Source organism: Littorina saxatilis, linkage group LG2 (assembly GCF_037325665.1).
Source record: "Littorina saxatilis isolate snail1 linkage group LG2, US_GU_Lsax_2.0, whole genome shotgun sequence".
Taxonomy (NCBI): Eukaryota; Metazoa; Mollusca; class Gastropoda; order Littorinimorpha; family Littorinidae; genus Littorina; species Littorina saxatilis.
The window spans coordinates 47,341,965-47,352,579 of NC_090246.1; the positions used below are offsets into that span (position 1 = coordinate 47,341,965).

At 40.4% G+C, this 10,615-nt stretch overlaps 1 protein-coding gene across 2 annotated transcripts in view; it reads right to left on the bottom strand.

Annotated features, from left to right (window-relative positions):
- Positions 1-3,251: 3,251 nt before the first annotated feature.
- The window catches only part of LOC138959088 (uncharacterized), a 52,540-nt gene continuing 45,176 nt past the window's right edge, over positions 3,252-10,615 (bottom strand). The window contains exons 5-8 of one of the 2 annotated variants that reach the window (XM_070330440.1): positions 10,096-10,247; positions 9,304-9,427; positions 8,551-8,757; positions 3,252-3,787 (exon numbers count right to left, since the gene is read on the bottom strand). In XM_070330440.1, the coding sequence (XP_070186541.1) occupies positions 8,565-8,757; positions 9,304-9,427; positions 10,096-10,247 (469 nt within the window). In that variant the 3' untranslated portion in view covers positions 3,252-3,787; positions 8,551-8,564. Of the gene's footprint in view, positions 3,788-7,080; positions 8,758-9,303; positions 9,428-10,095; positions 10,248-10,615 lie in introns of those variants that run through there. The other variant, XM_070330439.1, reaches the window with a different exon arrangement.

The window sequence follows — 10,615 nt, forward strand, 5'->3', positions numbered from 1 at the left end:
TGTGTGTGTGTGTGTGTGTGTGTGTATGTGTGTGTATGTGTGTGTGTGTGTGTGTGTATAGATCAGTTCCGAGAAAACTTCTGGACCGATCTTCATGAAACTTCACATGAGAGTTCCTGGGTATAATATCCCCTGACCATTTTTTCTTTTTCCCAATAAATGTCTTCGATGACGTCATATCCGGCATTTAGTGAAACTTGAGGCGGCACTGTCACGCCCTCATTTTTGAACCAAATTGGTTGAAATTTTGGTCAAGTAATCTTCCACGAAGCCCGGACTTTGGTATTGCATTTCAACTTGGAGGCTTACAAATTAATTAATGAAATTGTCGCAAACAGATTCAAAATTGATTGAATCGTATTTTTCATCAAATTCTGAATCTAAAAATATATACATATGTTATGCTTACTCTTAAAATGTGATCACAATTAAACGAAAATAGGTTAATAAGTGCTACAATTAAAATGTAAGAAATCGATCCAAAAATGGTTTCATCTTATTCTTTATCATTTCCTGATTCCAAAATCACATAGATATAATGTTTTATTCAAAACAAGTTCAGAAAGTTAAAAAGAATACAGAAAAGCGTGCTTTCCTGCTTACCGCAGCACGTACGCTATTGCGCTATTCTGCCTCGTCAATTTAACTTCGTGTTGCACGGGAAAACGACTGCCGCGGGGATTGACGAAGCTGTATTATCTCGGTTAAAAAAAAAAGCAGTGCGTTCAGTTTCATTCTGGGATTTCAACAGCTTGACTAAATGAAAATGTAGTAATTTCGCCTTACGCGACTTGTTTTTAAATATATTTCATCCTTTTATAGCGATCAACTGCTTTAGGTAACTGTCCATTGGGTGGTCGTTATAGACAAATTCGACTGTACCAGTAAAACCGTCACATCAAGAAATAACACCTTCAGTGAGCCTCTGAAATTATGGAAATTTGGTCCAAAATACTTGAAAAAGTTGAACAAATCATTTGCAGATGGTCAAGAAGAAATTTAAGTATAAGCAGCAAATTATGTATTATTAAGTCCTTCTTAGTTTCACAATTTGTTTACGTTATGCAGGCGCTTCTTGCCCCTGTTAAAGTTCTCGATAAGTTGAATACTATTTTGTTCAGGTTTCTCTGGAAAAGAAAGTATTCAAATACAAAAGCCTTTGAAAGAGTTAAACGAAATGTATTCTGTAATGTGGTGGAAGAAGGTGGTATTAAGATGATAAACGTCCACGATATGCAGACTTCTTTTTTACTCACATGGGCAGCAAAACTTCAACAGCGAAAACATGAACCGTGGACAACGATTTTAAGTCTTTATCAGGTATTGGGAAGAAATTTACTTTGTTTTAAAGCCACAACACTGCTAAAACTGTTCCAAGGTATTGAATGCATTCGATCAAACTTTTGGAAAGTTCTCCGCTTAAAATGGATTCATAATAAAGCATTGATTTTTGAGAGAGAAGATTGCTTTGGCGATCCATGTTTGTGGAACAATATAAATGTGGTTTATAAAAATAAAAGCTTATATTTTAACAAGTGGATAGAAGCGCACTTAGATACGGTGAAATATATTTGGGTTAACGGAGATATGATTCCTTTTAACCAGCTGTGCACAAAGATAGGATACAGTCCCTCTAGAATTTTTGAGTACGGCGCAATGAAGACTGCTGTGCGAGCGCTTGTACTTCGCAAAAACACAGCCAGTCCGCGAGCAGGCGAACACAATAATGACCTTGACACGCGCATACACGCGGAACCCTGTGATCATTAAACTCCGCGAGAAAGTTTCGCATGCTGATAGTCCAGCATCTTGAACACGCGGCCAGTACAACTGGCCTTGACACGGAAAGATTCAAGGGGGGGCAATCTCAGTCATCTGAAAGAGGGAAATCCAAACGCAATCCGCCTTGTTCGATTTTATGGGCTTGGACGATAGAGAAAAATAAGAAAAGCAAAAGCTGGAGTCCAGTCTGGGCGAAACTGCTATCAAGAACGCAGAATTGATTTTTTCTGCGGTTTTTTTTAGCCGTAAGCGCCATTTCTCATTTCGAATTTCTCATAACTGCTGTTCACCGCAGTGAAACCAACAAAGGGGCCTCACTCTAGAAGAGTTTCCTGCTCCGATAAACATGGCGCTTACGGCTAAAAAAAACTCAGAAAAAATCAATTCTGCGTTCTTGATAGCAGTTTCGTCCAGACTGGACTCCAGCTTTTGCTTTTCTTATTTTTCTCTATCGTCCAAGCCCATAAAATCGAACAAAGCGGATTGCGTTTGGATTTCCCCATTTCAGATGACTGAGATTGCCCCCCTTGAATCGTTCCGTGTCAAGGCCAGTTGTACTGGCCGCGTGTTCAAGATGATAGTCCAGTCTAAAGCGAGCGGGCCTTGCGCTGTTACATCATTATTGGTTACATAAATATCAGGTTAAACTAGATCACAGTTATTTGCTGTTAGCAAGCGAATGTACAAAAGAAGAAAGATTAAGATTGTTACAATGGAAAATATTGCATAATATTTATCCCACAAATTTATCCCATTATTAAATAAAATGAAAATTAGAGAAACAAAACTATGTACATTTTGTAAACACATTGATTATGTTGAACGCTTTTTTTTTTTTTTTTTTGCAGTGTGAGAAGTTGACGAGCTTTGGGGAAAATGTTGTCCATTATATTTGTAGAAATACAGGATTAAATGTGCACCTTTCAGAACACGATGTTTTGTTTGGTTATCAACCTAGTAATATATGCCAAAATAATAAGGTAATTAATCACATTATTTTGATTGCAAAAATGTGTATTAGTAAATATAAGTATGGTGATAGATACGATTTGAATTGTATATTGGAAAATGTAATGTACATTAGAAGATTGTGAGTATTGTATAAGTCGAGATGAGGTGAAGTGATATGTGACGTTTGTGAATATTATGCATGAGGGGGGTACCGGGTGGGAGTGAGCGGACGGACGAGAATGCGTGTATCTGTCTTTAGGGATGCATATGTATGAGTGTGCGTGTGACTGGGCGGGGGTGCGAGTGGATGGATCGGGGGTAAGATAGGCTTTAGGTGTGGTTTACCTATGTAAAGAAACGATGCCGGGTTTTTTAAAACTCAATACGATCAGGATGTTATAAGATAACTGTAGGCCTACATATAGATTTATTGAAGTGTACCGGTGTATGTGCTGTTATTATGTTTAGATGTCAGACAAACATATTTTATGAAAATGTTAGCCCATATATCTTTGGTTTGATGGTTATACCAGGGACCTATATTTAGGTCTATGGTTATACGCATACATATTTCTCACCAACACATATTCCAACAACACATACACATTTAAAGGAGATTAACGAATTAAAAAAAGCAAAAAGAAAAAGAGGTATTGTACATGAAAATTTTAATGTCCATTGTAGCTCAAACACATTTTTAAAAGTTTATAAGGAATATTGTAACAATCAGTTGTATTTATTAAACGCCCCACATGATGTGCTTGGAAAATTAAAAAAATTAAAAAATTAAAAAAAAACTTCAGTAAGCTATGCAGGCGCTAGCAATTCATTAGTAAATTAAACAAAGTCGTGCCCATCCTTCGTACTCACACACTCACCCCGCTCCACTTTTTAGTTTTCAAGCCTTGTTGCAGACACAAGTTTTGTAGGATATTCGAGAAACAACAGGGGAAGTAAGACCGCTATCTTGTTGCAAACGTTACTGCTAAGAGTTGTTTCCCTTGGAATGGTCCCACCGCGAATTCCGAACAGCGTATCACGGTCAATCATCATTCTGAAACAGATAGTATCTAAGAAGCTATTTGTGAAAAGTGTAGTGGTGGAGTCACAGAGAAATTCCCTGAACTTCAGTTTAGATGCAGATCTACAACTATTTACTCGAAAATGCTCTGTAACAATGCAGATTAAATTAATGAATTGAATTGATGATTCGAATTAAATGAATAGGAATCAAAGAACAAGAATGATAGGTTATTGGAACGTGTCATTATTGACAAAACGTCCGCAAGCTCACAGAAAGTGTGAAAATAGAACTTTTCTTTATAATTTTTGCATTATATCCACTTTTCACAGAAATCAATCGAGCACTGAAGAATTTTGGTTTATACCACTGCATTATCGAAGAATGCCTTTGAGTATTTTGACGAGCATTCACGGACGTGTGAGTTTACAAGATGTTTTACACGGGAAGGTACATATGGCTTGTTTCATTTTCTGTTTGTCTTTCACTATGTCTCTAGTCTAAGTCAGTCTGCCCATCTTTCGCTGTCACAATACAAACACAGACAGCTGAGCAGTGAAACAGACGCTTTACTCTCTCTGTGGTCAAGGCACCGATCCATGTTGGTGCTTTCTTTGTTTCTTTTGTGAACTGAGTTTCATACACTTATTTACTCATTTTCCTCCACCTTTCAAGCGAGCAAAGTGGTCGCGGGGATACTGTCAAGTCCCAAGTCGTGGGTTCACAGGGCCGGATCTGGGGGGGGGGGGGGGGTTCCTGGGGTTCCGGCCCCCCCCCCCCCTGGCCATCCAATGTACCTCTCAGAGAAAAAAAATGTGGACTTTGGACCCCTGCCTTCAGTTGGAACCCCCCCCCCCCCCCCTCAAACGAACTTGGTCCGGCCCTGGGTTCAATGTGTGGGTGTGTGTGTGTGTGTGTGTGAGTGTGTGTGTGCGTAACCTTTGCCAGACTGAGAATGGTATATATATATATATATATATATATATATATATATATATATATATATATATGTATATATATATATATATATGTGTGTGTGTGTGTGTGTGTGTGTGTGTGCGTGTGTATGTGTGTGTGTGTGTGAGAGCGGAGAGAGAGAGAGAGAGAGAGAGAGAGAGAGTTATGATCGGCGAGAATGGTAGTTCCAGGCCAAGAACTCTCGTAGAGTATTAATGTGTGTGTGTGTGTGTGTGTGTGTGTGTGTGTGTGTGTGTGTGGGTGTGTGTGTATATGTGTGTGTATGTGTGTGTGTGTGTGTGTGTGAGAGAGAGTATGTGTGTGTGTTTGTATGTATGTGTGTGTGTATGTGTGTGTGTGTGTGAGAGTATTTGTGTGTGCAGGTGGTGTGTATGTGTGTGAGTATGTGTGTGTGGAGTGCAGGTGGTGTGTGTGTGTGTGTGAGAGAGAGAGAGTTAGTGTCTGTCTCGACTGGTGATAATCGTGGTTCAGCACCGTGCCGTGCCAGCTGTATGTGCGTGTACACATCCTGTCGTTGATTTTGTCCCTCTGCAGCTTAGATCCTATCTTGTTATTATAACCTCTGTGCGTCTCCCATCTATTTTAAAGCCCTCTACCAAAAGCTCCAGCAAACAAATACACCCATACTTTACGAAGACCAGTTAAAAAGCGATACAGATAATTCATATAGATGCACAACATTTTCATTTGCCAATGCATCTTTCAGCTTTCAACCTATTCAAAAGCAGACTACAACCCTACTAGTGATGAATCTTAACTAAGCAAATAACACACACCTTAATTCAATTCGTATCTGACAACGCACAGGAGCAAGTAAATCCGAGGCACTCCTATCCATCCCTTGGGTCTTTATTATCATATCACGACTGCCTTTGTTCCTCTGTCTGTTTTCCAAAAGCCTTATTGAACAAATAAACGCCTATACGAGAGACATATATTTCTTGTTTCTCTACAGACCTACATATGTGTTGTTTGTACTCAATTTGACGCTGGGATTTCACACAAAGAACATAAGATCTTGACGCAATTCAAGATGTTGGGCTGAACCGAGAAAATGTAGCGAAAATATAGGACATGATGTTAGATGTGACAGGCCTCCTCCCTCTTCCCCTTCAGAACGACTGTTAAGTGAAAGAAGAGAAGAGTACATGGAGATGTATCTGCAATTAACTGGCTCATTTCTCTGATTTCCTTTCCCCTAGACTCCGCCTAATTGCACGTTGGTTACGCCTAACGGTGTGAAGAAGTAACCGACCAGGTCCTCCCATTTAAACATATTGCTCCTCCCTGAATTTGTACCCCCATCCTGTAAGTCGAGTTGTGCAGAAAAGTCAGTTGGTCATGTGAATCTATTTTTGTTACAGCCTGTTGAATGTTTGCTTGGTGTGTGTGTGTGTGTGTGTGTGTGTGTTTGTGTGTGTGTGTGTGTGGGGGGGGAGGTGGAGAGAAAGAAAGATTGTGGGCACAGACACACGCGTACGCATGCACATACATGCACACCAACACTCAAAAACAAAGAGACAGACAGACACAAACAAAGAGACACATACACACACACACCCACACACCCCCACAAACACACACACACATACACACATACACACACACATACACACACCTACACACATACACACACTCAAACACACACAGACACACACACACACACACACACACACACACACACACACACACACACACACACACACAAGATGTTTTTGCATGATTAATAAATTGTGGTTTTTTTTAACACTTTTTAGGCAATTGCGGCCAATCGTTCGGATCAGACAAAAAACGAATTACACTAAAAAGCAGCAAATACAAGTACGTCAGTATTTGAACCGTAAGACGTTGAACTCAAAGAATGTATGTGCATGCACGACTTTCGCAAAAGAGTGTCTATGTGGAATGTGAAATGTGAAGGCCCTCACATTTTGTATGAAAGGATGCGACGATGAATTGAAAGTGTGACACGTTCTATGCAAATATACGCAGGTCCTCGTTCTCTCTTTCACCCTCAGTTCTGTACTGTTTACATTGGCCATCTTTGTATCATATTTATACCGACACACAGACTTGAGGGAAAGACACAGACACAAATAGAGATAAAGACACACAGCCGAACAGACACACATGTACAGAGACACGCACGCACACACAAAGAACACATACACAGACGCACAAAGTGGCGCGCGCGCTCACACACACACACACACACACACACACACACACACACACGCACACACACACACACACACACACACCACATGTACGCTTGTAAAGAGGCACAGCCAGATTGGGAGACAGACAGACACACGCATACACACAAGGACACTCTTGAATCAGGTGACTAAGGTGAGTCAATGATCATCCGTTTATATTCCTCCACCATCCTCCTTCAATCTGACTTTACTTTAGTCCCTCTTTTTCAGTCTATCAAAATACCTATTACATTACATAGGCTAAATCATCAAACATACACACTGATGAAAAAGAATGGAAATCATTATTTCACTAACACAGAGAGAGAGAGAGAGAGAGAGAGAGAGAGAGAGAGAGAGAGAGAGAGAGAGAGAGAGAGAGAGAGAGAGAGAGAGAGAGAGAGAGAGAGAGAGAGAGAGGTGAGTTTCTTATCAAGCGAAAGGCATCGCTTCAAATCCATTTTGGTGACTCGATAACTCCTTTTACTGACAAAGTGCAATTCACAAACAACAGGCCGGAAACCCGCTTTGGGTTAAGTCATTAAAATCGTTCACAAAATGTACAAGATACACATTAGATGTTTGTTCAGGGAATATTTGTCAGACAGCAGGGTAACGTCCTCTGCACAATAGTCCAACATGAAGTATGTTCATGCCGGCAGAATTAACTACAACCTTCTTTACACAATAGTCCGGTATGGAGTATGTTCATGCAGGCTGAATTGAATACAACCTCCTTTACATAATAGTGCAGTATGAAGTATGTTTATGCAGGCTGCATTGAGAACAACCTTCTTTACACCATAGTCCGACATGAACTATGTTCATCAGTGCAGGCTGCATTGAGAACAACCTTCTTTACACAATAGTCCGGCATGAACTATGTTCATCAATGCAGGCTGCATTGAGAACAACCTTCTTTACACAATAGTCCGGCATGAACTATGTTCATCAATGCAGGTTGCCATTGAGAACAACCTTCTTTACACAATAGTCCGGCATGAACTATGTTCATCAATGCAGGTTGCCATTGAGAACAACCTTCTTCACACAATAGTCCGGCATGAACTATGTTCGTAAGTGCAGGCTGCATTGAGAACAACCTTCTTTACACAATAGTCTGACATGGAGTATGTTCATGCAGGCTGCATTGAGAACAACTTTCTTTGCGCAGTAGTCCGACATGGAGTATTTTCATGCAGGCTGAATTGACTACAACCTTCTTTACACAATAGTCTGACATGAAGTACGTTCATCAGTGCAGGCTGCATTGAGAACAACCTTCTTTACACAATAGTCCGACATGGAGTATGTTCATGCATGCAGCCTCGAGAGTAACGCACTTTACACAATATTGATAGTCCAGTGAGCATTATCATGCAGTCGTGTCAATATCACATCGTTTAAGTACAGCGCGGAGTTGGGTCTTCCTAACTTATAATAATAATAATGACTGGACATTTTTAAGTGCCTAACCTATGGCTCTAGGCCCTTTACAAAAGAACATATACAGAATAGAACATATAAATGTACACACTACATAAAACAATTAACCATACGGACAAATTCAGCACATGTACTGTTCACACAATATTCATACATGCTATACACACTACATACCCAGCGAACACTTGCTACAACACAACCTTTAAGCTGGCAACCAAGGCGAAGACCAGTGCGAGTAAGGAAAATGCAACTGTTATGGCGGCAGCAGAACAAGATGGCGGACGTAAATACTGAGACATCAGTCTTGTGTAAGCTGCAGCGGTGTCGGTCCCGCAAACCTGTAGCTGCTCCCAGCAGCAGAGATCGGCTATTTCGTATGTCCTGCAAATAGAAATGTATTATCATCATCATCATCATCATCATCATCATCATCATCATCATCATCATCATCATCATCATCATCATCATCATCATCATCATCGTCGTCGTCGTCGTTGTCGTCGTCATCATCTACAGGAAAAGAAGCAGCGACAGCATCATGATCATCAGTTCGTTTCAGAATATTTTTTATTTAATCTATTGAGAAGTTGATTTTCCAACTTTTATACTGTTGGACTTAGCTAGGCTACTTACAGCCGTGGGGTCTTCTAAGCTTTGCAAAGATAATAATGTCTGTAACGTAACATTTTGTCGTATTCATTGCTGTTTCTGTTTTAACCGAAGTACTTCTAAATCAGACGGGGTTGTTATAGGATATTAAATTGTCTTGTGTTGATACTAGTCCACAGGAATAATTAAGGCAAAAGTTAGGAGGTCCGTTCTGCCCCCTTACCTATATAAAGATTTCTGTCTAAAGGCACGAGCGAACCATTCATAAGACTCCCCCCCCCCCCCCCTTTGTTGCGTTTGTACCGCCCATGAACTGACCTGCAGATGAGCTTTGGGTCGATGTGGGCGGGCAAGGAGGCACTGCGCACCTCCAGGAGAGTGTCGCGGTAGATACAGTCAAACACCTTGGGGAAGTGGGTTTGACCGCACGTCATGTTCACGTCTGTGGAACCACGACAAAGGCAGTGATTTTAATGAGATACGACATCAATGAAACAATCCCAGACGTCCGTTCTTGACCCTCCCTTCTACAATGAAATCTCAGATGTCAAAAGCGAAGCGAAGATTGAGAAGACGTCATTCATGCGAATACTGTCGTCAAGCTAAACGTTCTGTCACTTCTTATATAATTCTCCCAAGGAAAGGACTAAGAATGTCTAGACGACAGTTTGTCTTATGTAGGCCTACTCCTTCATATCATCAGTGGAAACATATTCGTAAGGTCACCGCCACGCTGTGCATGAGTCATTATCGCATCTCTTTAACAGCAACTGGAACAAGAACGACGTCAACAACAACGCTATCTTTACAACAACAACAACAACAACAACATCGTCGATGATGACAAATACATGAAGAAGAAGCCGACCGAGAAGACAGCTAAGAAGGACAAGCGTAAGGCTGGTAGAACAACGGATGAAAGACCTCCTCACAAGGAAAAACACATTTGTGAGTGTGTCAACCAAGAAAATTCTTAACACATTGCAAGTGCGTATAAACCAACCATCCAGCTTATCAACTACCAAAAAAAGGCCATACCCTCCCTCCTCTTGCTGAAATCATCAACATTCAGCATGCTTGATTTAAAAGTCACAATTCACCATTACTTACTGAACTGTTTCGCCTTACTGACATCGCAAATGTAACGGAGCCCTTCCCTGGCCTTGGTTTTGTCCGGAAAGTGGACACGGTTTCTCTCGGGAAGACAACCCATCGTGGCGTCAAGCACGCACCCTATTACCTCCCCGTATGCTTCTCGTTTTCTGTTACCATGGAAACAGAAATGATTGAAAGTTATTACTCAAAATATGAAATTTCACTTTTCTTGCTCTTATAGACCTTTGCAGGCTAAAGATTGCTGAATCGTTAATATAAACGTACATTTTGTTTTTATGGATTTTCAATCACAGATGCATGACTTTAAAAATAAATTACACAAATGTTATGAACAAGATTATTGTTTGAAGACAAAAATCCCCAGAGAACAAAAGCATGCACAATTCTAGGCCTACTCTCTTACAACATAAAATAATATGACCATCTTCGACTCTCATAACCTTCATACAAGAGGTCGAGTTCAACGCCTATTGAGCTTATTCTTTTTTTGTTTTTCGTCTCATAACTATTGTGT